Source organism: Trichechus manatus, unplaced genomic scaffold (genome assembly GCF_000243295.1).
Source record: "Trichechus manatus latirostris isolate Lorelei unplaced genomic scaffold, TriManLat1.0 scaffold00015, whole genome shotgun sequence".
NCBI lineage: Eukaryota > Metazoa > Chordata > Mammalia > Sirenia > Trichechidae > Trichechus > Trichechus manatus.
This window is the reverse complement of record NW_004443951.1, coordinates 17,897,522-17,923,570: the sequence shown is the minus strand read 5'-3', so window position 1 is coordinate 17,923,570 and position 26,049 is coordinate 17,897,522. Positions and strand designations below refer to the sequence as shown.

Sequence of the window (26,049 nt, the reverse complement as noted above, 5' to 3'; positions counted from 1 at the left end):
TCTTCTGTGAAGCATCCATTCTTTCGGCAAATATTTATTGAACTTCTGCTAGGTGCAAAGTATTGTTTCTGGCCCTCTGATGAGGAAAGATAAAATAGATAATCTGTGCCCTCAAAGAGCTTATGAACCAGGATATCAAGGAGGCAGTGATACAGACATCCACAGTACATGTGATTGGAGCCCCAGGAATGAGGGAAAGAAAATGTGGTCGGGATTTTAAGGAGAACAGGCTCTTCCACCCGGGTTGATTAAGAATAACTTCATTTTGGGTATGTTGAAGTTGGGTAGGATTCAGTAGGTGGAATTGGGGGGTATAGGACATTCTAGTCAAAGACTCAGAATTCGATTATAGAGGAAGATGCTGCACACAGAGCTATCATGGGAGATCAGCCTATAAAAGAACCAAAAAACCAAACCCATTGTCGTCAAGTTGAGAGGGCAGAGTAGAACTGCCCCATAGGGTTTCCAAGGAGCTGGTGGTTTCAAACTGCTGACCTTTTGGTTAGCAGCCATATCACTTAACCACTGCACCACCAGGGCTCCAATCTATAAAAGAAGGTGGATATCAAAAGGAGAGCTTTGAATGCCAGGCTTAGAAAGGGGAAGTTGTGAGAGAGAAGTATATGCTCTTCTTAAATACCCTAACTTTCTAACTAGGTAGAAGCCATAGACAGCTGTGTATTTTAGGATTATCTGGTTCATTCATTCATGCATTTAGTCAAAATTTTAAAACAAATTTTTAATGAGTTTCCTGTATGTGCCAGGTCATTTGCTAGTTGCTAAGGATCCTGTGGTGAACAAAACAGACAACAACCCCACCCCTCAGGGAGCTAATGATTTAGTAGTTATGAAAGACACTGAACCCATAACTACAACTGTGATGGGTATTGCCAAAAAGGGAGTCAAGGGTGCAGGAAGACCTACGAATCTGAAGGATCAAGGAAGGCTTCCCTGTGGGAGTTTCAGTAGAAGGATGAGTAGGAGTGAGCCAGGCCAGGCCAAAGGAGGAGAGCCATGAAGGGTTACAGCCCAGAAGGATAGCAGGTGGAAAGGCCCTGAGATGACAGCTGAAAGAAATTGAAAGTGGCTTGGCTTTAGGGAGAGGGATACTTGATGAGGCTTAAGTGGTGGAGGACCAAGGAAGGAACAAGGTTTTATTTACTTGTGTTACTCTTCTCCTCCACTAGATGCCCTCCTGAGTACATCCTGCCTCCTTCCGCTTCCCCATGGCAGCCTTCTTAGAAATGCAACAGCAGTCTCACCCATCAGGAGCAAAGGAAAATCATAGACCAAAAGGAGAAAGCCTCAGAGCCTTCCGATTGTGTAGTCTGGCTATAAATTTAGACTGTTGCTTGGAAAAAACGAAAAACCTCCCCTTCCTAGGCTTTCTTCTTCCCATCCCCCCAGCAGCCGCTTTGTTCCTCTGTCCTTGTAAAATTTTCTCTGTATAAAACAGGAACATCAGCCAAACATGTGGACTTCCCCTTTTCCATTCATTGGAAGAATACCTTACTTCAAAATCTCTTGGGAGCATTTAAATGCAAATTTTGTCAAGAAAGCAACTTGAGTCTGAGAGAAGCCCTCTAGCCACAACCCAAACCAGAACTTGCTTCCTCGATTATCATGTGTCTTAATAGGAATCTCAACCCCTTGCCCTCTCTCCCAAGCCTTCTCTCCTGCCGCCCCCCACCCCCCAACAAAGCCTGATTCCCAGAATAGACTCTTTCCCCTCTTGCCCTTGTTCTTTTCTCATCTTTGGCGAGCATCAGTCACATAAGGACCTGCTCACAAAGTGGAGAATGTATTAGCCCCAGTAGTGCAGGTGATGAAGGGACTGGTGGTACAGTGGTTAAAGCAATGGACTGCTAACCAAAAGGTCGGTGGTTCGAAACCACCAGCCACTCCGTGGGGAGAAAGATGTGGCAGTCAGCTTCCTTAGAGATTTACAGCCTTGGAAACCCTATGGGGTTGCTATGAGTTGTAACCGACTGGATGGCAGTGGATTTAGTTTCTTGGGTAATAAAAACAAGGAGGGAGACGTCTCTCTGGGCCTTCTTAGCCGTACGGGTATAAAATAATATAGGTAATGCAAATGACTCAGCACTGATACAGTCAAGATTCCCACCGTTAGCATTTCCATATTCTCTGATGTTTATGAAAAATGTGCTTATGCCATCAATCACCAACTCCTTCATCTTGCATTGCCCACTAAAAGCCTTTTTCTTCATTTAAAAAAGAATATATCGCAAATTTATTTACCTCCTTTTTTAAAACTGAGCTCATTAGCAGCTGACACCAATCTGTGAACTAGCTTTTTAAGCCCACAGGCTTAAAATGGAAGGAAGTAAGCGTTTGCTTAAGGATCTTCCCTGTCCTCTTTCAGGCCCTTCCCTGTGTGCTCTCCATGCCTAGACCTAGGCAGGCCAGCAAAACATGATGGAAAAAGATATGATTAATGTGTTGCTGATCATGGTGTGATGTGGAAACAACCAGTGTGCACATGTTAGTGAAAAGCATTATTTCTTATTATTAATGTGTTGCATATTGACCAAATTCTTGGCACTACACATAGGGTACAAGGATACAGTGGCAGGGGGTACGAAACTCCTCATTAAAAATCTCGAGAATGGGAACTGAAATGGAAGCTCAAGTCCCAATTTTGGCTGCTGAGTGTTCCATGAATTCTTTTTTTACTTGCTAATGAACTGTTATTGTGAAATCAGCCAGCCTAACTTTTTACCCACGACCACCTCTCCACTCCCTGAAAAATCAAGTTAACAGACTTAATGAGGCTGGGGAGGATAATAGCTGAATGGAGGTACTAGATGTGGGCAAAATGTATCACTTACATTTACCTGAGTTCCTAATTTACTGTTCTTGGCCCCAGCACAGCCCATGATTAATGGAGGGTCAGAAGATGCTTGTTGGTAACTTCTTCCCTTAAAATGGCCCCAAGTAAATCCCTACCCCATATTGACCAGTTTCATTTCTTTGCCCTTTCCTTTCCCCTGATGACAGAATAATTGGCTTTCCCTTTCCTCCTCTGACCAGTTATGCTCCAGAATCCTTTTCTTTGTTCCATAACAGTCCTGGTTCAGTCTCAGGTTCCCTTTTGATCTAAGTCTGTCTGTTCAGATGGCTGTCACAGTTTAATAGCCCTGATGGGTTTTTTCCTCTATACATTTATGTCCTCCTCACTCTTATTCACCCCATGGTGCAATTCAGAATCCTGTTTTCATTCCTCACTCAATTGCCATTTCTCAGGTTCTGGCTCCCTGTCCTTGGCCTGGATTACTTCATGGTCCTAGGCCTGCCCCCTTCGTTTCTAGTTCAGTTTCTTTGGTTTCTGGAAAACGTTTGTTCCTGGGATTCTTTGTGTTCTCAGCGTGCCCTTCGGCCTTACACTGCAGCCCTGTCTGGATCTTGCCCTTGTGCTCATTCTGACCAGGTCTAGCCCTGGGATATGAGGCATTTTGATCTTTTGCTCTTCTCCTTTCCCTTCGGTTTTTCTAGGTCCTTCCCCAGTAGCTGCAGAGGCCCAGCGCCGTTTCTCTCCAGCCAGGGGCTCCCTCTTTTGTCCTGGCTCCGGGTGTAGGTCAGCGCTGAATGGGACTGCCCTCCCACCCTGTGGAGTCCGGCAGTGGTCTCCCTGCGCCTCTGGCCGCCCAGCCTTTCATCTTGACGCGCGTGCGGCCTCCTAGCTAGCCAGACTCCCGCGAAACTCTCCCCGCGTGGGACAGGCTCTCGCCCTCTGTGGCTCGGGCCCCTCAAACTGGACCGGGCTGTGGTCCGCAGCCAGTAGGGGAACCGTGTAGGGCAGCCCGGGCCCAGCTGGCTGCAGTCCGGGAACCGAGGACGCGCCGGGACGCTGAGGCGTTGGACTGAGGGGCGGGGAACGGGCCGGGCCTGGCGCTCCTGACAGGAGGAGCCGCCGCCGCCCGTAGCTGCCGCCGCCGCGCCGGGGCGGGCTGAGGGAGGAGCGGAGCCGAGGGGTGGGGAGGCGGAAACGCGATCCGGGACCGGCGGAGCGCGAGCGGGCCGGGTGCCACTGGGCTGAGGAGCGGAGCGCCACTGCGAGGCCGGGCAAGCCGGGCGGAAAGCGGAGAGTGAGGGCGCCGTCGCCGCCCCGGAGCCGCACAAAGGGCCGAGGCTGGGGCCGTCGCCGCCGCCGCCTCAGCGCGCGGGCCTGGAACTGACGCCTGCCGAGGCCCGGGGAGAGCGCGGCGCGGGCGGCCATGGCCGGCTACGTGCCGGGTCAGCAGCCGGCCAACCGCAGCCAGGAGAAGGAGTTCGTGCAGGCGTACGAGGATGTGCTAGAGCGCTACAAAGGTACGGCCGGCGGAGCGGCGGCGGCCGGGGGCTGGGGCTGGGGCACTGGGGCCCCCTCGGACCCCGCCGGGGACTCGCCAGGAGCCCGAGGCCCGCGGGTCGATGCGGTGTGGCCTTCGAGTCCGGCCGCCCGGCCCGCTGCAGGTGGGGCGGCCGGGCGGGGTCGCGTCCACCTCGGCGGGCTCTGGGGCTTGCCTCTAAGCTGCCGTGTCTCGGGGCCAATTTATTTAGAGTTGAGATAAGCCTTTGGAACCATTTCCTACAGTAGACGGCGGTTTTCATATCACTAGTTACATTATTTGTCCTATTATCCGGTCCCAGCTGGAAGGAGGCGAGACAAGGCGCTGGCTTGGAGACCTGATCTATGGGGAGTTGCTGGGAAGGAGGAGGAGTTGGGCGAGAGAGAAATCATCCATTCCGCTCTCTGTGCTGATCTTCCTCTCGGAGAGGCTTGGACATATGCGTGCCGCGGAGGGTCGGTCCCTCGCCCCCTTTTGTTTCCCTCAGACTCAGAGCAGTCGCGTGGAAGCCAAGATTGTGAACCACCTTGGTTTTTTGGGGGGTCGGGTTGGCAGCGGGTAAGGTATTTGCTCATGTGAGTATGCAGTTTTTGGTGGGGCGGGACCCCCCCACAAGCCCCCAACCATTGGCGCTTGAGCCTGATTGAGGCAGGAGTCTATTTATTTTATTCTTCAAAAATAAAGATTTGTCCTGAAGCTTGGATTTCAGCCCCTGAGGGCTCTCTTGCTAAGCAGTTCTGTAAGTTAATGCCTAATCTCAACCTTGGGTGTACACAGAGAAAGTTTTGACAGGCCAGAGGGTCTGTGGTCTGCGTTTCTCTGTTGTAGATGGTGCCCCTTAAGTGGAAGCCAGGGATGCGTGGCCTTGGGTGGCCCCTGCTTTGATCTTTAACATCCAGTTGTGGGAATTTGCTTTGTGTGGCAGTTGTGCTTTCCACAGACGTGGAGTTCTTCCCAGAAACTACATAGGCAGCACTTTCTCTTGTTTTATTCAGCTCAGGTCCTTGTGACTGGGCCTTTAGTTTTTCATCTGAAGGAGAGGAAACCAGCCTTATGACTTGAGTCCAGCATACTTGTTTACGACACCTACCCAGTGAAGGGAAACTAATGAAAAGGCTGTAAAATGCTCTTTTTTTTTTTTTTTTTGGTGGCATTGGGAATGCAGCAAGGGTTTAAAAAAGAGAGAGAGCGCAAGAAAGAGAGAGAGATATGAAGTGCTAAAATGGACCTGCTAGGAGTTCTACTTCTGTATCAGCTCCTGTAAGCTGTCCAGCTTTTCCTGCCTGCAGCAAGTTTTCTGTCAACCCCCTGTGGTCTTTCTTTTTAAGAAATGTGGTTCATTTCAGAGCACAAAGAGGTTAAACTGTGCTGTTGAATTTCATTGAAAAAATGCTAAGTGAATGGTTCCATTAAGTTTCCTTTGCAGTCTTTTGAACAACACTGCACTTTTCAGAGGAAGGATACTCTGGGGCTGTCTTGGGCTGTGACAACTTTAAGCCAGCAGAATTAAAACAAAAATAGGTGAAGAAATCTCAGTACCTCACTGGATCATATTGCTGGTGGCCTCCAGCTGAAAGGAAGTTGGACTCCTAGCAAATGAAACTGGGGAAGGAGGGAAATAGGACTTGTTCCAGGAGAGGCCTCTTGTGTTCAGTCCTTTTAGCTCTCTCACTCAGTTTGGCTTTCCTCTGAGGGACTTTGATCAGGTGTATAGGAACTTGATCCTTCTCAGACACAGCCCTCTTTCTTGAGGGGAGGAATAAGTAAAAAATGGTTGGCCAAAGTAAATTAACTTGAGCTGTATGAGGTTGTTGTGCAGTCTGCTCTGTGATAGGTGCAGAAGGCTCTCTCTTCCCTCCGCTGCACCATTCTCACTGGGAAGTCAGAGTGGCTTAGCATCTGGGCCTTTTGTTACTTGGCTCCATGGAATTCCTGCATTTTCCAGACTTAGAAATCCCCCTATTGCCTTAATGGAGAACTATTTGCCTAGGCAAATAGAGTGACTGAAGGTGGGGGTAAAAGGTAGTTTGTGAGGATAATGCCAGGAATCAGTTTTGGAGAGAGATGGGGAAACAGATATTGATGATGATGGGGTTTGGGACCTTTATTGGTTGGCTACCAAATTACTTGGCTCTGTCTCTCTGTTGCTATTACTTGTGTAGTCACTTGTTACAAACTAAAGCAGGATTTTTTATATTCAGAAGGAGAGCTAAAGTTTTCAGCTGCATAAACTGCCCCGGAAGGGGCAAAGGTGAGAAGAAAAGTGATGAATTTGCAATGTGCAGGGAGCAGAACTGTATATATTGCAGCTGTGTTAGGATTGGTTGTCAAGCATGGAGTTTCCATAAGTGTGCCTGGCAATCGTTTCCCTCTTGGTAGTGAGCATGGTCTTGGCAGGATTGGATGATTCAGCATGGACATAAATGCTCCCTCATTTTGCAAATATTCCAAAGGCTCTTTCAGGTAGCTGGCCAGTAAACAGGAGGCATTGGATAACTCTGGACCCTGACGTTTCAGAGTGGGCAGCAACCAACAGTGCTTTAGTATATCTTTTATTCCTTCAATCCTCCAGCAAAGTTACTAAATCTTTACTGGAGGTGACACAGTGTTAGGCACTGGAGATGCCAGAATATGAGTGAGATCTGGTTATTGACATTTCACCAAGGAAAGATATATGCAAACAAGTAATTATGATACTGTAATAAGTGCTAGAACAGAGGTATGCATAAAGTACTGTGGAAGCAAGAGGAGGGATGAGTATCTCCACCTGGGGCTCATTGGGATATTTGACAAAGGAGATGACACTTGAGAGTAGGCCATTAGGGATGAATGGGATTTTGCCAGATGGAAGAAAAGGGGGTGGGGAGAGGGCAGAGGAAGTAAATAGCTAGAAGGCTTGAAGGCATGAAAGTGAATGAAAGAGTTTGAAGAATGGGAGTAGTTGGGTGTGACTAAAGGACTAGAGTTTAGGTGGGAGCAGATGATTCTGTAAACGAGCTGGGATCCAGTTTGTAAAGGGTCTTTTATGGCTTTCTCCCATGGCTAGTAGGAGAATCATTGAAGGTTTAAAAAAAAAAACAGCTAGTATGCCAGTTTTACTAATTCACAATGGGGACATATCTGTCCAGTGATTGGAATACTTATGTTGCTGTCCAGGGCACCTTCTTCCTTGTACCAAAGTGCTTATGATGCTGAGTTCAGTAATTAGATGGTTGCTTGGTAAACATGGAAACAAAGAGAGGTGAATCGCTTTGAGGAATATTCTTCCAGGTGATGATAGAGGCCAGCCACAAAGTTTTGCTCCGAGGATTGAGGTATTATGAATACCAAAGGAAACTAAGAAGTAACAGCAAGAGAAGTAAGAGAACCAGGATGGAGACAAACTCCACTGAAGTGGCGGGCCACATATGGGAATATTTTTATATTTTTTAGAGAGGAGGTTTAAAAACAAACACAATCTGGGTTCGTAGTGGTTGGTGAAGCAGAAAGTAATATATAAATTACTGTATTTTTACACAAATAACGTGCATGTTATATGTTTTTTGCCAACAGCGCAACACCCCCCCCCACTATTTTCATAAGCGAGCTATCCACGTTATATGTGTGGGTGTGTTATTTGTGAAAAAATACAGTAGTTCAGGAGTTAGATTTTCTGTTTTCACTAAGGAGTCTTTATATATCAGGCTGCACTAGGAATAAAAGAGAACATTCATTTTTCAACATTGGTAACATCGACTATCTGGTACTTAATATTTCAGGGTTCTCACTAGGTGCCATGGGTTATAGGAAGCTAGTTAGGACTGATTTTGTTTATCGTATCACAGAAAAGAAATTACAAAACATAATGCACAGAGAGTTGGCAGCAAAAAGACTGCAGAGCATTTAACATACAAAACTAGCAAGGCAGTGTGCTATAGTAGAAAGAGACTAGGCTTTGGATTTCAGGCTTGGATGCCAGTCCTAGTTCTGCCACTTAACTTCTGCTGTGTGACCTTGGAAAAGTTACTTAACTTCTCTGATCTTTGGGTTTGTTTCTTATCTGTTAAAATGGGGATGATAGTACTGTCTTCCTAGGATTGATGAGATATAAATGAATTATTGACATATATTAGGCCATTACTCTTTAGAAAAACTTTCATGTATATAATGCTTTATATTATGCAAAGCAATTTTATATTATCATGTTTGATCTTTATAATATTCTATAAGGAAGGCATTATACAGAGGAATAAATTTAGGCATAGAGACTTAAACTATTGTCTAAGAGCCAGGCTCCTGACTTCTAGATGAGGGTTTTACATTATACCACAGAAGGAAGTTTTAAAATCAGAGCAGTGGCTCGGGTTAAATGAGATCATTATGAAAATGCTTTAATTGTTAGTGTCATTATTGTTAATTAGTTTTAAGCCTCTGAACTACATTTCCAGATCTGTAGACTGTGTGGAATTTCTTCTCCCCTTTATATGAGTTTCATGGTATATAACTAACTTTGAAATTTTTACACAAAAATATTATAGTGCAGAGTGATGAAGTTTTGTTCACACACTGGTAGGAAAACATAGGCTGAGGATTTGGGATTATTAACTCTAAGTGCAACTGTGAAGCAACCTCTTGGTTAAGTGCAGACTCAGTTTTTAAGTTCCTTTTCAGAACAAAAGCTTAGAGTTGAACCAAAAAACCAAATCCATTGCCGTCGAGTTGATTCTGACTCACAGCGACCGTATAGGTAAGAGTAACACTGCCCCATGGGGTTTCCAAGGAGTGGCTGCTGGATTTGAACTGCAGCCTTTTTTGGTGAGCAGCCGAGCTCTTAACCACTATGCCATCAGGGCGTTGTTGAAGTGAATAGTTTATAGGCAGAACAGTAGAATAATTACTACTTACGGACGTGGACACTGTTGATTCAGAAAGTGAGTTAAGTCTGGCTGCTGGAAAGTCAGAAGCTTTGGTCAGGTTCATGCTGTTGAAATAATAAAATGTGTGCATGTGCTAATAGTGCTTATGGGAGCTGCTGCTTCCGTCTTGGGCTTGCTTGGCAAGTGACAAATAATGCAAGGCAGGGGCATGCACTAGCCAAGGCCTGTCGTCCTGGTACTTTTCAGTGCCATTTCTAGGTTTTAGAGATCATGGTGGAAGGAATACTTCAAAGTGAACTTCTGGGAACAGAAACATCCCCAGATCAAAAGTCACAAGTGAACAATTATGGGTTGCAGAATGAGCTTGTAGTGTTTTCTCAATGTTCTTGAAAACACCCAGGCATGCCTCCTCTTACTAAATAAGGTTGGCCCTTTCAGCTTTTGATAATTATATGCTGAGCCGTGTGACTAGGTGGTATGGTGTGCTAAAGCTCCTGCGTTTGTTCTTCATGTTTTGGATTGGTGTTGTCTTGCTTCTTTACCACGGGCATTTACTACTTTTTTGGCCAAGAGGAGCCCTTTCAGGTCCATTGGCCTGGCTTGTAGTATGTAAGAATGTTTATTCCAACTTTTTTTATTACCAAAAAAAGGAAGAAAGAAAACCAGGAATCCATTGTCCTTGAGTCAATTCCGACTCATAGCAACCCTAATGGATAGAGTAGAACTGCCCCATAGGGTTTCCAAGGCTGTAATCTTTATGGAAGCAGATTGCCACATCTTTCTTCCATGAAGTGTCTGGTGGGTTTGAACTGCCAACCTTTTTGTTAGTAGCTTAACACTGTGCCACCAAGGGCTCCTTACTTTTTTTTTTTTTTGGTTACTTCTAATAAAATACTATTTTTCCTTCCAGAGCTTCTCCGTTCCTGGCATAAATTACAGTGGGTCTCTAATTTTTGTCTCCAGCTTTCAGGACCTTTCATAATTTGACCTGCTCTGTGTAACCAACAAAACCAAGCACTTGCCATCAAGTTGATTTTGACTCATGGTGACCCCATGTGTGTCAGAGTAGAGAGAACTGCCCTCCAGAGGGTTTGCATGGCCGTGACCTTTTGGAAGCAGATCATCAGGTCTTTCTTCTGAGGTGCCTCTGGGTGGGTTCAAGACACCAACCTTTTGGTTAGTAGCCCAGTGATTAATTGTTTGTACCATCCAGGGACTCCAGTAGCTGGTTATATCAACTGTTATTGGCCAGAACAGCTCTCTGCTCCATCTGGACTGCTACACTGATCCATCATGTTCCCATACCCACCTCTGTGCTTTTGTTTTTATTTTCTCTTCCTAGAGCGCCCTCTCTTTATTCAAGTCCTGTCTCTTTTTTATTAAAGCTGAGCTTGAGACCTGTGTTCTCCATGAAGCTTTCTCCTGTTACTCTATCAGACATTGATCTCTTATAACAACTACCTTGCAATTAGTGTCTTAACTACATACTATTTTTATTATTCTTGCATTGTCTTGTCTCTGTTAGAATTGTTTCTCCTCATGATGTTTTATGCTCTTGTAGCGTAGGGACTTTTTATATTTCTTTTGTATGTGGTTATTTGATTGGCAGGGAATTTCTCACAAGAGAAGTACAGTCATTTCAGTGCTTGCAACTTATATTTTAAAATAATTTTCTGATAGTACAACAGTAATATGTGTTTAATGTAAAATTGTAAAAATATAGGAAAGTATAAAGCACTTTCCTTAGGAGTGTGAGTGTGTGTTTGTGTGTATGTAGGGATGGAGGATGGGGAGGCAGGCAGGCAAGCCAACAGATAGACATGCACCAAATGGTAGAGAATTGGGCCCTCAAGGACAGGCCCTTTTTGGCTTGTCTGGGACCAGATACCCTCAACTTGCTGTGGCTACCTAAAATTGTGTTACGGTGTAAATCTGCTGTCATTGGGCACAAGTGTTCATTTTTCTCTCTGTTCAGAATTGCTGTCTTCTGCATGATCAGTGTCAGTCATCAGGGATGTGCCAATTACCAGGGATGGTTTGGATTGGGGCCTAGGATAAGTTAGTTAATTGATCACTCAGCATCTTTCTTTTGGGCAAGGATTTTGCCAGCTGTACTGCTGGATTCCGCCTTACCATAGCAAATTTCTGTAGGGAGCTTTCTTAAGAAAAGGTAAACACAATTTCTTTGTGCTGATGAAAAGAATGAGCTTCCTTGCAGTGTCTTTTGCAGTTCAGATGGTTTTCAACCCCCAGGAGCATGTTGGGTTAAGACATATAGGAAACGATTTTTTTGTGGGGGGAGCGCTGTGCTTTTTAGTCCGTCAGCAATAAAGAATAAATTCATCATGTATGCTAAACTCTACTAATACTTGAAAGCAGATACTGTGTTGGAGAAAGTAGTACTGGGGAGATGGATGGGCCACATAGAAGCATGGAAAGTGCGATATTAAGACTAGGGGAAGGGGAGTAGAAAGTCCTGAATATTAGTATGAGGAACCTGAGTTTTATCCAATGAGTAGGATTAATGTAGTGGTTGTATAAAAGATAGATAAGAGTGGAGATCTAAGTAATTGAGTCTTGAGGTTGGATTAAGGGATGGCTGTCAAAGAGGAGTGATATATGAGAGGCATTTTGGGCAGGTACAGGGACTTAGGAATCTCTGGGTGGTGCCCGCGGTTAATATGCTTGACTGTTAGCCAGAAGATTGGAAGTGCTTGGAAGAAAGACCTGGCATTCTACTTCCAAAAAATCAGCCATTTGAAAACTCTATGGAGCACAGTTCTACTCTGACAGATGTGGGATTGCCATAAGTTGGAGTCAAATCAATGGTAACTGGTAAAACAAGGACTTGAGTTTAGGTACTAAAATTGCTAACCCTTTTCTAGAAGATTTTGCCTTGAAAAAGAATTAACTACTCCACATCTCAAGCTTTTCCAGAACAAAATCCTTTTTCTTGTTGTATAAAATATTTTAAAAAATTTTTTATTCCATTCTGAACTTGTTAGGTAGGGATATATATTTTAACCTATAACCCTATACCTCTTGTTTAAATTAGCAATGCTGAGTGCCCCAGGACACCCATTCTATGGACAACCTTCATTGTATACTTCAGGAATAGTACCAAGAATTGCATAAGAAATCCCCTTAAAACTCTTCTAAAGTCTTCAGTTATAAATTGATTTGTTAATCTTCCAGGGTGTCAGGAGGCCTCATTTGAAGGATCCATTCATTCATTTAGTTAGTAAGCATTTTCTGAATGTCTACTCTGAACCAAGCAGTAGTTTAAGTGTTGGAGGAACAGACAGATATTTTGCAGCTCTGTTATCATACAGTTGAATGGGGGAAACATGTTAGTAAACTGACAGTTACCATCCAGTCAGTGTAGGGAGTGCTATAATATAGACAAATGCTGGTGCTATGGAAGTGAAGAGTACTTAATGCAGCCAGGGTGGGAAGGGGCCAGGGAAGGCATCCAAGAGGAAATGAAACCTGAGCTGTCTCCTAAAGGACTCAGGAGAAATTGGGCAAAGGGTTGAGGAAAAGGGGTATTCTGGGCAGCATGAATACAAGTAAAAGGATGAGAGAGCTTGAGAGAGGAAACATGAGTGTTAGTAAGGTTGGAGAGTAAGGTATGAGGGAAGAACTGAAATGATGAAAGTAGAAATGAGACAGGGTAGGTAAAGCGTGCAGGACTAAAATGTTGCCTGACCTTGTATGTCATACTGAGAAGAGTTTGGACTTATACCAAAAGACTTTTGGAGCCATTGCAGGATTTTAGGCAAGAAAGACTATGATCAGATTTACATGTAAAAATACTTCCCCTTTGGCAGCAGTGCGAAGGAGGATTGGAGTGTGGCAAGACTAGTGACAGATGAGTTAAGAGGCTGCTACAGTAATGTAGGCAGGGAGTGATTAGGGCTTATGAGGTTGTGGAAATAGTGAAGTAGCAAAGTGGGAGAATCAAGGAATGTTAAGGGGTAAAATCCACATGTTTTCATGACTAATTTGATGTGGTGTATGAGGGGAGAGGGAAGAACCTAGGATGACTTGCAGGTTTCTGACTTGAGTATCATGGTGGGTGGGTGGTGTCATTAACTAAAATAGGGAATATAAGAGGAGGAAGGTTAGTTGCAGTGAAGTGGTGGCAGTGATGGTGCAGGGGAAGATAAGTGAGTTCAGTTTTGATTGTGTTGAGGTGGAGGTTTCTGTGGGATACTGGGTAGAGATATCCAGTAGGTAGTTGGTTGCATAGGTTGTGGAGCTCAGGAGAGCTGTAGGTGAGGCTGTAATCAGCATATTGAATCAAAGCCACAAGACAGGGAGAGAGATTGCTTAAGGAATGTGTGTAGAGCAAGAAGAGGACTGAGAAGAAACTTTGGGGAATTCTAAGGGAAGGGTGGTTTCAGAGGCAGAGGCAGAAGAGCACCTGAAGGAAATTGATCACAGAAAAGGAGTGGCCAGAGAGGCAGGAGGAACAGGAGAGAGTAAGTTTCAAGGAGGGTGTGGAGGGTGTGCCACACAGTGTCAGATTCTGTAGAGGTCAAACAAGATAAGGACTAAAGGTGTCCATGGATCAGCAGTATAAAGATTATCTTTACTGGAGCGTTTTCAGTGGAGTTGTAATTTTCAGTGGATTGTAATCCAGAAGGCATTGGGTTGAGGAGTGAATGGGAGGTGCAGAAGTGGAGTTGGTGAATTTTGAAACCTGGACTACGAAGGGATGGAGAGGAGAAGGGCATTGTATAGAGGAAGATCATATGGTGGAGGGAGTTTTGTTTCTTTACTGTAATGTAGGAGAGACTTAAGCATGTTTAAATGTTGTTAGGAAAGAGCCAGTAGAGAGGGAGAGATATAAGAAAATTCAAAGGAGGGAAAGAATGATTGATGGGAGTATGGGATCCAGAGTCAAAAAAAAGATTTGTCTTATAAGTGAGAAGAAGGCAAGGATGTTAGTGGTTAAGTTGGTTGGTAAGCAGTGTAGGGAGTTGAGAGAATTTCCATGCTGGCCCTTATTCTCTCTGTGAAGTATGGGGTGAAGTTATCTGCTGAGAGTTAGGGTACTTTGGAAGGTCTGAAATAGCCAGTAAGAGGGATGAGACTGTGAACTAATAAGCCACACAATAGATTTACCAAGCTGTGCTGAGGGCTGAGTTAAGTTTGTAGTCCATGAATTTATAGCTGCAGCACCCTGGGAGGAAGGGTGGGGGTGGGGAGAGAAAGAGAGAGGTGTTTTCTCTCCCTTTAGCCTCAGAAGCACTCAACAACATAGGTGTAGATACTGAGAAAGCAAACAGGTATATCGATACAGGATCAGAGTTTTCCAGGATAGATTTGATGGAAGAATAAGAGATTCTTGTAGTTTGTCTAGAACCCTGGTGGTGTAGTGGGTAAGAGCTCAGGCTGCTAACCAAAAAGTTGGCAGTTCTAAAACCCCGCTGCTCCTTGGAAACCCTATGGGACAGTTCTACTCTGTCCTATAAGGTTGCTATGAGTCAGAATCGACTTTACGGCAATGGGTTTGGTTTTGGTTTTTGGTAATTTGTCGAAAAAACATAGAACCTACTTGATTATGAATTGTTTTGTATTCTCTGGGTGATTTGTGTTTTGTACCCCAGCAAGATTGTAAGTTCTTTTAGGGCAGGAACTATATATTTAACTTTTGCATTCCTTTATTTCATTTAGTAAAGTGCCGGGCAGAAATTGATTCTTAATATATTTATTCACTTAATTTGTCTTCTGTGGTTAGGGGCATCTTGACTCAATATATTATTGTTGTTAGGTGCCGTTGAGTCGATTCTGCTCGTATATAACAGAATGAAACACTGCCTGGTCTTGCGCCATCCTCATGATCATTGTTATGCTTGAGCCCATTGTTGCAGCCACTGTGTCAGTCCATCTCATTGAGGGTCTTCCTCTTTTTCACTGATCCTCTGCTTTACCAAGCATGATGTCCTTTTCTAGGGACTGGTCCCTCCTGATAACATGTTCCAATATAGTGAATCAGTATAGAGAGAGCTTTTCCCACCTGTGGTCTTGAATCCCCATCTTACTATGTGATATGGATAGTTCAGGATTCATTGGTTTGGGAATGAACTACAGGCCTGTCTTGGGCATAAATCTCCCAGGCTACCTTCACTACTCTCCCCACTATAGTTGAGCTTAGAAACATTTCTGAGCTTTGCTTTCCATGAAGATTGAGGGATTAGTACACCCCATTCTGTTTGGACCAAGCTTGTGAAGGCTCGGGTTTTTGACAAGACTAGATAGAGTGGCTATTGTAGAAGAGGCAGCCTCCTCTTTGCTTATTTTGGCAGGCGGGCAGTGAATGTGATGGGTTTATTCTCATGACTTACCTTGAAAGGGTCAATATAATCACTACCTTTCAAAGAGTGATAGTGTCCTTCAGAGTTTATCTGACCTTTATATCTAAAAAGAGTATTAGTTACCCTTTTCTTTGTCCTTTTCTACTTGCTTGGTTCCCCCACCCCCACCCCTTTAGTCTAGGATAGAGGATATTTCCTAATGTATTAGGCCCAGTTCAGAATTGTCTTAGGTCTTACCCCTTTTGGTATATTCCACATCCTTTGGTTGTTAACTGACATGTTTCCCACAGTGTGGCTTGTTTTCTGCTCCTGTCTGGTAAATTTGGTGTCTTTATTGGATAAACCTGACATGAGTCACTCCAGGAAGTGGAAGGTATGTCTCCACTAATTTGGAGAATCTTTGATCTTGTTTCAGTCCCTAATGTGGCTTCTCTGGTACAATTTCTCTCCAACTCCTGCAAGAGGTGTGTGTGTATGCTTATGTCTCTTGTCTTTGGTTTCACACATTGCAGTTGGATGGTCCACTCCAGGGGATGCCACTTAGCATGTATGAACTCCCACTACTGTTCTTCTGATCACCAGCAACCTCTATAAAGAACCTCTTTGAATGTACATAGCACTGAATAAAGTTCATAAACCTACTGTCTGCTTCTAGGAGTTTACACTATATACTAGACATTACAAATGATAAAAGGCAGTAAAGAACATGTAAACAGTTGATCAAATAACAGATGGTTACTCCTCATTTTTCTGTCATTTTCGCAGTAGAAGATATGCTGAAAAGAAACAGTCCAGAGGGAAAGGGGACTGACAGAGACAAGAGCATCTTCTGTTCCAACTAGAGTGTCAGGAGTTGCCATCCATGGCCCTTTGGTGCCAGGCATTTTCTCTCTTAATGTCCTTTCCAGTCATGCAGGACCTCATTGCCATGTTATCTTCTCATACAGGTGGGACAAGATCCTAATGGAGTCCTCACTCTCCACTGACCTGTGGCCGAAGTGGTAGGCTCCAGTTTCCAGCAGGGAGAGCACCTGGAATGGTTGGGTCCTCTGGGTACAATTATCTTTGTAACATGAGGAAATTCATCCCAGACCTACTGCAAACACTTGTGTGCTCACAAACACCACAGACTGAGCAGTAGAGTGAGGGCAGCTCATGGGATCAGTGTTGGGTTGGAAAGAAGCTGGCTTGGCCTTGCTTGGCCTGGCCTGCCCTGGTGTGGGATACCTCTAGGGGGCAAGAATGTAGGACCTGTCTTAGCCTCTCGGTTAGTTTTCCAAATGGAAAACAGGGACTAGACTCTTATTTGGGGTGCTTTGAGATCCTCACATCTCTCAGAGGACTGGTTCATTTTTTTTTTTAAATTGTTGTTATTGTTAATAAATATAATAACAATATTCATGTAATGCTGCCTTTATTAGGAAGAATGGGAAGCTGTGAGGGGCTGGAATTTCCCTCCACCCTCCCTGTGGGTGAGAAAGATAGGGAGCATTAGATTTCCATATCTCAGTTCTCCTTTCTCCGATCATCCTGTGGGAGGTTCCTGGGAAGGGGTGAGGCAATAGAAGGAATGGTCCAGGCCCTGGCATGAATATGCCTTTGAGAAGGGATAAAAGGTGTGGAGGCACTATTAAGGGGGTTATTAAAGGCAAGAAAATAATATTTGTTGTCATTAGCTGCTATATATGTTGTCTAAGAGCAGAGCCTGTATATGTTATCTAAGAGCAGAGCCAAAACCCCTGAATTCTTTTTCTCCTCCTCCTCTCCTTCCTCCTTTTCTTGATTACATCTCATTTCTGACTTGTAAAGATGTATAATGCCTTCAGCAGAGAGGCTTGTGATGATATGGAAAGTTAAATAAAGAAAAGTACCAGAGACTGGAAAGCTAAGTAATGATTTAATTATGGTCCTTAAGTATGATAATTTTTTTTTTAATTCATCATAAGTCAAAATTGTCTTACAGCATTTCTTGTTTGTTTTTTTGTTACTTAACTTCTTGTGTATGTTTGTCTCAGCTTCCAACTTAATTGTGATCTCTTTGAAGGCCTAAGTTGTGTCAAATGAGATAATGCATAAGATGTACTTTATGAATTGAACCACTTTGCAAATGGTGGTAGTTGTTACATTTCTTTGTATTTCTCACAACTTCTAGCACCCTTCACACTGGGTTTTTCTACATGATTGTCCCACAGACATCTCAAACTTGTTATGTCCAAAATGGGCTTTATTTTCCCCTACCCTGCTACCTGACCTGCTTCTCCTGTGTGCCCCATCTCAGTGAATGCCTTCCCCATCCATCCAGTTGTCCAAGTCAGAAACCCAGGCTTCATGCATGTCTCCTCCTGCTCCCTCATCCTGCACAGGCAGCAGCCTCTCACCAGGTCTTGTTGATTCCATCTCCTAAACCTCTCTCCATCTGTCATCTCCTCCATCCTCACTGCTAATACATGAGTTCAGGGCCTTATTATCTCTTACTTGGACTGCTGTAATTGCTCTTTACTAGTCTGACTTCACTCTTTCTTCCCCATCAGTCTTTCACACTCCTACCAGGGGGAAAAAAAAAAACTTTCAAAATTGCAAAACTAATCGTGTCTGTTCCAGGCTTAAAGCTTCTCAGTGGTTCCCATTGCCTACAGGATAAAGCCCAAGCATGCAAGAAAAAGTTTTTGATGGTGTAGTCCCTGCCTGCTTCTGTAACCTCATTTATGTTCAGCTTCCCTAGCATGCCAGGCTGGAGAATGTGGTTTTCTTTGCCCATGCTGTTCCCTCTGCCGGGAGTTCCTCTTTCACCTGCTAGCCTTACCTGCCAGCAAATTCTAGTTTAATTTATCATACCCAATTCAGACATTGTCACTATTGGGAAGCCTTTGCTGACCCGTTTAGTTAATCTCGTTCCTCCGTGTAGGTTGTGTATACTTCTGATAATGCATATTGCAGAGTATTGTGGTTTGGTCGTGTGCATGGTTGTCTCCTCTCCACACTCTAAGCTCTCTGTAACTTAGCACAGCACCTAGCACATATAGGTACTGGAGGAATGTTTGACAAATGGACTGGTTATGATGTTTGTTCACTGAATGAAATCTTGTATAAGAGAATAATGCTATTAGAAAATAGCAGTAGAAATTTTAGTAAGCCTAAGTGTAATAACATCAGGTTGTTGGGATGTGTGTCATTTTTGCTTTTGAAGAATTTCAGGAAGAAAATAGAGCACTCTCATGGATGTTTTAATTCTTCATTTGCTAGAGACAGGAAACTGATGTTCTTCTTAGGTTCCTTTCAGATCTGTGACTCTTTAATGTGAATATATGGCTAGCTTTTCATCTAGGATTTAATATGAGATGCTTGAGCTGAGTGCTTTGCGTATACTAAATGTATTATGGATCCTTTTCAGAGTTTAAGTCCAAAAGTGTTACTATCAGATGGGCAGTTGTAGAGTGCAGAATATGATAAATTCCCCTTACACCATCTTTTAATTCCAATTTCATAGAATTTTAGAACTACATAATCCCCTGCCCTCCATTTCCCAAGCTCACTTTTCCTCCTTGGCATGTTACAATTCTACTTCACCTCACTCCTGGAACTCCCTGTTATCATCTAATATCTTTTACTTATTTTGTTTATTTGATTCTGCTTCCCTATTAGAATGCAGACTCCTTGAGAGTGGAGATTTTTACTTGTTTATTAATTCATGTATCTCTAGCACCTAGAAGAGTGTCCGGCATATACTAGGTGCTCAATAAATATTTGTTTAATGCATGAACTAGAAATCAGTTTAGCACATTCTTGTTTCTGATAAGGAAACCAAGGCATGGATAAGCACAATAACTTGTTCAAGGTCATATAACTAGTTAGTGGCTAAAGCCAGATCTCCTGACTACCTGGTGAGTGGTGTATTTTATGAAACCATGCTTAGTCACAGTTCTTCATGTGATTTGGTCCTTCTGTTCATTATGGACTTAACTGTATATCCCTATGAGCAGGGCTCGAGGGAGGAGGTTAATATTGAGCCCTTACTAAGTGCCAGGTAGTTTATCTCATTTAATCATCATAAATAACATCCAGTGAGATTAGCTGACTTTACAGATGAAGAAACTGAGGCTTAGGGAAACTAAATAACCTTCTTTGAGGGTCACGTAACTAGTAAGTGACTGAACTGGGTTTTGAACCCAGATCTGATTAACACCACTTGGCAACAGGCCTTCTTGCCTTAAGGCACAGTATTACTGAATTGTAGTCTGAATTGCTTTAAGTTTTTTAAAATCAGACTGTTCTTAAAAATTGTCTGATTTGAACCACTCAAGTAGAGTTTCAGAAATTGTTTACCTTAAAACAACCCATTGAGCAGTGGGGTTGTGGTAATAAAGAGAAGTCTGTAGAGCTCTTGAGTCATAAACGATTCCTATGTGGTGCACAATACTATGATGTATCTCCACTCAGTTATAACATTAAACCTGTTGCCGTCCAGGCGATTCTGACTCAGCAACCTTATAGGACAGAGTAGAACTAGAACTGCCCCATAGATTTTCCAAGGCTGTAATCTTTATGGAAGCAGATTGCCACATCTTTCTCTTATGAAGTGGTTGGATGGTTGGAACTGCCGTCCTTTTTGTTAGAGGCCAAGTGCTTAACGACTGCGCCACCAGGGCTCCTTAGTTATATCATTATATAGTTCAAATTTCAGGCTTCTTTTTTAACCCGGGAATCTAGAACAACTGTAGAAAGGTGATGATGTCACACTCTTCTGCACTGCAGCCACTTCTGAGTGTTTGGTACTGCTCTTATGCACCAAGAGCACAAACAAAAATAATGTCTAAAATGTAGGACAGTAGAGAGGGAGAGGACTGCACCCAATTGAAACTAGCTGTTTCAGCAGTGAGTAGGCAGATCATAATTACCTATGTTGCTTGGAGACCTGAGTTGAGAGTGGGGGTGGGGACAGGGCACACCCCTTATCTTTGGAAAATGATGGGAGCAGATATCCCTTTAATTTCTGTTTAACTCTAGAAGCATTAGCTCATCTTTCGGAATCACAGTGGTATCACAGTGGTATCACAGTGGTAATGGGGACTTTGAGCTGACAACTTGTCACTCCAAATCATCAGATTAACATTTTTTCGTTAGAGAGTTCCCCTTAAATACCACAGCTATTTATTCTGAGTTCCCTGCGGCAGGGGAGAGGTGTGGGAAATGGAGAAGGAAGAGAATAGTGGAAGTAACAGAGAAACAAAGGATCAGTTAGAAGATTCCTCTGCCTTTTGGAGTCAAAGTCCTTTTCATTAGTTGAACTCAGAGATCGGATTGGGGAGGAGACCTAGCAGGAGTTGGAGGAGTTGCAATAAGAAACAGAATAATTTAGTACTCAGTATGGGTTGGTCCAAGGACCAGCAGCATCTGCAGCACCTGGGAGCTTGTTAGAAATGCACAAGCTTAGCTTCCTTCCTAGACCTGCTGATTGAAAGTCTTCATTTTAGTAAAATTTCCAAGTGATTCTGTGCCCATTAAAGTTTGAGTAGCACTGAGTTGGCAGTTCAGTGGTTAAGTGCAAGGGGCTTTGGAATCTGACAGATCTGGGATTGAAACCTGATTTGGCTAATTACTACTAGCTGTGTGACCTTGGATAAGTTGTTTAACTTCTCTATGCCTCAGTTTCTCATCTGCAGAATAAGGAAATACGCTACCTTATAAGGCCGTTGGGAAGAGTAAATGAAATATTGGTGCATATTACATCTGATGATGTCTTAGAGCTAATGAAATTCAGTAATGTCTGTAGAATACCAGACACTGAACCTGGCACATAGTAATGTTGTTATTAATAATTCAATTAAGGAAATTTATAGGAAGGAAGAGCTTACCTTCCTGCCATGAGTGCATTTGTCTCCAGTTTTGTAAAGTTGTAGTCATTGTGTGTATACTCTTTAGTGTTTTGCTTGCTTAGCGTTATTAATAATAGTAGTTGCAGCAGCAGCAGCAGTTAACATGTATAGCTCTTATTAAGGTGCTAGGCACTATTTTAAGTACTTTATATATATGTTAATTCATTCAGTCTTTAGAGTAACCATGTGAGATAGGTTTATTATCTCCATTCTCAGATGAGAAACAGAACAGAATGGTTAAGTGACTTGCCCAAGATTGCACAGCTAATAAGGGGCAGAGCCAAGATTTGAACTGAGGCAGTCTGCCTCCAGCATCTGTGATCTCTATTTCCATATACTGCTATTGTCCTCAAAGTTTGAGGTCACATAAATTATGTGGTATAATGGAAATCAGGAGACTTAGGTTGGTAAGATACCTGATTCTGCCAGTAACTTATATGTGACCTTGGTCAAGTCACTTTTACCTTTTGGGGCTTGTTTCCTTATTGTGAAGTGGAGAGATTAGATGGAATTTATAAGTTCTCTTCATTGATTCATGCAACAGATAATGATTGCAATCAAGAGTTTGGAAGAAAATTATATCTAGGGAATTAGTTCTAAAGTACTTGTTCAGGCAGGAAGGTGAAGTTAAGAACAAGGTGTTTGAATCTTGGCTCAGCCACTTTCTGACGGTATGACCTTGGGCAGCTTATTTAACCTTTCTAAAGATTGATGTTTCTCACAAGTATTATAGGGAGAGTAGTTCATGCCTGGCAGGGGTGTTGGGAAGTTTGAATAAGATAATGTGTGTTAGCACATAGCATATGCGAGGCACACAGTGGATACTCAATACTGTATACGTATGTTCTCTTTCCTTCTTTCCATTCACCCAAGGGGTGGTTAGGGAATCAGATACATGCTAGATTCAAAAGTGGGTAAGAATCTATTCTGGCCGTAATATCTTTTTCCATAGTGGTAGTCTTGTTGTTGGGAGATGGGAATTCATAGGGAAGTGTTTTAGTTATCTAGTGCTGCTATAACAGAAATACCACAAGTGGATGGCTTCAAGAAACAGAAGTTTATTCTCTCACAGTCTGGTAGGCTCAAAGTCCAAATTCAGGGCATCAGCTCCAGGGAATGGCTTTCTATCTCTGTTGGCTCTGGAGGAAGGTCCTTGTCATCAGTCTTCCCCTGGTCTAGGAGCTATCCAGCACTGGAACCTCGGGTCCAAAGGACACACTCTGCTCCCAGCAGGCGTTGCTTTCTGCATGATATGAGGTCCCCATGTCTCTGCTCACTTCTGTCTTTGATATCTAAAAAGAGATTGGCTTAAGACACAACGTAATCTTGTAGATTGAGTCCTGCCTCATTAACATAACTGCCTCTAAACCGGCCTGATTAACATCATAGAGGTAGGATTTACAACACATAGGAAAATCACATCAGATAACAAAATGGTGGACAATCACACAATACTGGGAATCATGGTCTAGCCAAGTTAACACATATTTTGGGGGGAGACAGTTCAATCTGTGACAGGAAGGAAGTGTACATATAGCCAGGTCCTATTTTTAAATAACCCACCTTGGATCTTAAATTAAAATTCCTTTTTAAAATACATAGTTTATAGCAGAATAAATGCCAAGTTTTTTTTTTTAAAAAAAGATTGTTTAGCCACTTCCTAACCTGGAGTGAGGAACCTATTATTAGTTTTTTTCTGGTCTTTTAAGATTATGATACTACTAAGATTCTCTTGGTAGGGACATAGGAAAAACCCAGATTCACCCCTTGTCCTGCTAATTCTGCACATGTTTTTGGCAGCATTACGGAAAGAGAGCTGAGATAGACCTGGTTTGTAGTTTTGGTGAGAGATGCCTCCCTTTTCTGAGCTGAATAGATTAATAATTATAATAATAACCTGTTGCTGTCAAGTTCATTTCAACTCATGGCAACCCCATGTGTTACAGAATGGAACTGAGCTCTGTGGGGTTTTCTTGGCTGTAATCTTTATGGAAGCAGATTGACAGGCCTTTCTTCCGAAGTGCTGCTGGGTGTGTTCGAACTTCCAACCTTTTGGTTACTAGCCAAGAGCCAACTGTTTGTGCCACCCAGGGACCTTAATTATAATAATAAAACCAAAAACCAAACCCGTTGCCATTGAGTCAATTCTGACTCATAGCAACCCTGTAGGACAGAATAGAACTGCTCCATAGCGTTTCCAAGGAGCAGCTGGTAGCTTCGAACTGCTGACCTTTTGGTTAGCAGCTGTAGCTCACCGTAGCTCTTAACCACTGCGCCACCAGTGCTCCAGTTATAATACTGTCGTTGTTATTGTTAGGTGGTGTTGAGTCGATTCCGACTCATAGCGACCCTATGTACAACAGAACGAAACACTGCCCAGTCCTGCACCATCCTCATAGTCATTGTTATGCTTGAGCCCATTGTTGCAGCTGCTATGTCAGTCCATCTCATTGAGGGTCTTCTTTTTCACTGATCCTCTACTTTACCAAGCATGATGTCCTTCTCCAGGGACTGATCCCTCCTGATAACATGTCCAGAGTACATGAGATGAAGTCTTGCCATTCTTGCTTCTAAGAAGCATTCTGGTTGTATGTCTTCCAAGACAGATTTGTAGCTTCCATTAGTTGAGTTTTTACTATGTGCCAGGGACTATGTTAAGCACTTTATATACATTATCTCACTTAATTCTCATGACAACCCTATGAAGTAGGTATTATTATTATCACTCTTTTGCAGAGGAGAAAAATGAGGTTCATCAAGTGAAGAAACATGCCCAAGCTCACACTTAGTAAATGGTAGAGCAGACATTCAGATTTAGTTCTGTTGGATGACAGAGCTCCAGCTCTTAACCACGATATACTTTCCTTCAATTTCTTGAATAGATCTGGCTGGAGTCACCTTCTTTGAAACTCCTGGTTCTGGAATCATGCCAACTGAAGGGGTCAGGGGAGTGAACTTTACATGCATTCTTGTGAGCTCTTATTGTTTGTTGTTTATAAGTGGAAAAGGGAGTGTGACTTCAGTTGGCACTTCTTACCTAGTGTTTTAAGTTTTTCCAGGGGCCTTAGTCATGTGTGGGACATTGTGGGTTATTTAAAAAAAAAAAAAAAAGACCCTCTGAGAATTTAAGAGGAGAAAACACAGACCTACTGTGTTTAATAGCTGTTTGTATTATTATCACAAAATTACATATGCTGATTGTAATAATTTAAACAATACTAAGAAAAAAGTTCTCTTTTCCAGTCTCTTTTCTCCACCTAGTCCCACTATTCAAGGTTTGGTTGTATTTTTCCACCTTTTTTCTTTGCCAGGCTTACTTTAGAATTGCCCTCTGTCTCCTTTACTCCTTTATGTTGATCGTGTCTCTTGTCTCATAAGCCTTACCTCTTAATCATTTTTGTGTCATACGTCTGGCTTACTTTTGGGTCTTCGTCTGGTACTTAGGATCTGTGCCTTTGCTAAAGCCATCCCCTTTCTCGTAAGTTCTTTCTCCTATCTCTTCTTCTAGTAAAATCCTTCCTATCTTTGGAGCTTACCTTAAGTCCTGCCTTTCCCATTAATCCTTTGCAAACCATACTAACCAATGACAACCCCTTCTGCTTCTGAACTCATAACATTACCTTCTACCACTCATTGGCCAGTTGACCATGTAATACTGTGTATCAACACTTATATTTTAGTATATGTTATTTAACTTCTCCTATGTTTGCCCAGTTAGTTTGTGCTGCTGGAGCTCATGGATTATGATTTGTTCTTTTTATTCCCCATCTTGCCTAGCACAGTGCCCTACATTCAGGAGGCATTCACCAAATGTGATTGGATTTGCTCGGTACTTCACACCCTTTTAAAGATCGGGAGCCCAGAGCCGGAAGGCTCAGGAAACACTGACGTCATCTTGGCTGCCGGTCATGATGAGGTGTGTGCCATTGAGAGGAGTGTCTAGGCAGATGACATACTTGTGCAACAGGTTATGTTTCCTCCTTTGATGGATGAGAGTCAGATTTCACAGTGGGGGAAAGAGACAGTAAGTGTAGGAGAAGGGCTGAAAAGGGGATGGAGGGGAGGATGCTGCATGGTTAGACATGGGGATATGGCTTTATTTAAAAAATAAATAAAAGGATGGTGTAATGCAGAGAGAGAAGCTTCTTGGAACCAGTAGGCTGATTAGAGAAACCAGCGTCTCTGGTGCAAACCAGTTATTGTCATTTATTTTCTTTGCAATAAAATTGTACCACCCAGCTACTTGCTTTCTCATTACTATGAGTCTGGAGAAAGGGCTTGGATTAGAATTAAGAAATCCAAGAGAGATGCAGGTTAGTCACAGTCGGGCAAGGAGATGGATATTTCTTTCTCTCCTGTATCTTACCAGCCCTAGACTTTAGTATTTGTCAGGATCTCCTTGCATTTGCCAGTAGGGGTTGCTACCGGAGTGGTATAAAACCTCTATTTCTACCTCTCCTACTTGATTTTGCCCCATTTTGCTTTCCTTCTTTGCTTACGCCTTTGTACCACACAGGCTAGATTAGTGTTCCCATCTCTGAGGCCCAGGCATGCAGTCTACCACCGTGCCTTTAGCTACTCAGGCCTTGAATCAGATCTACCTTTCTACTCCCACTCCCCTCACCCCGCAAATTGTAAGGAGGTATAG

At 43.1% G+C, this 26,049-nt stretch overlaps 1 protein-coding gene across 5 annotated transcripts in view; it reads left to right on the top strand.

Moving 5' to 3' along the window:
• The window catches only part of MACF1 (microtubule actin crosslinking factor 1), a 392,660-nt gene that overhangs the window by 11,376 nt on the left and 355,235 nt on the right, over positions 1 to 26,049 (top strand). The window contains exon 1 of one of the 5 annotated variants that reach the window (XM_023727201.1): positions 4,203 to 4,329. The exons of the other annotated variants lie outside the window; for them this stretch is intronic. Coding sequence (XP_023582969.1) covers positions 4,236 to 4,329 — 94 coding nt within the window. The 5' untranslated portion in view covers positions 4,203 to 4,235. Of the gene's footprint in view, positions 1 to 4,202; positions 4,330 to 26,049 lie in introns of those variants that run through there. 5 annotated transcript variants of the gene reach the window in all.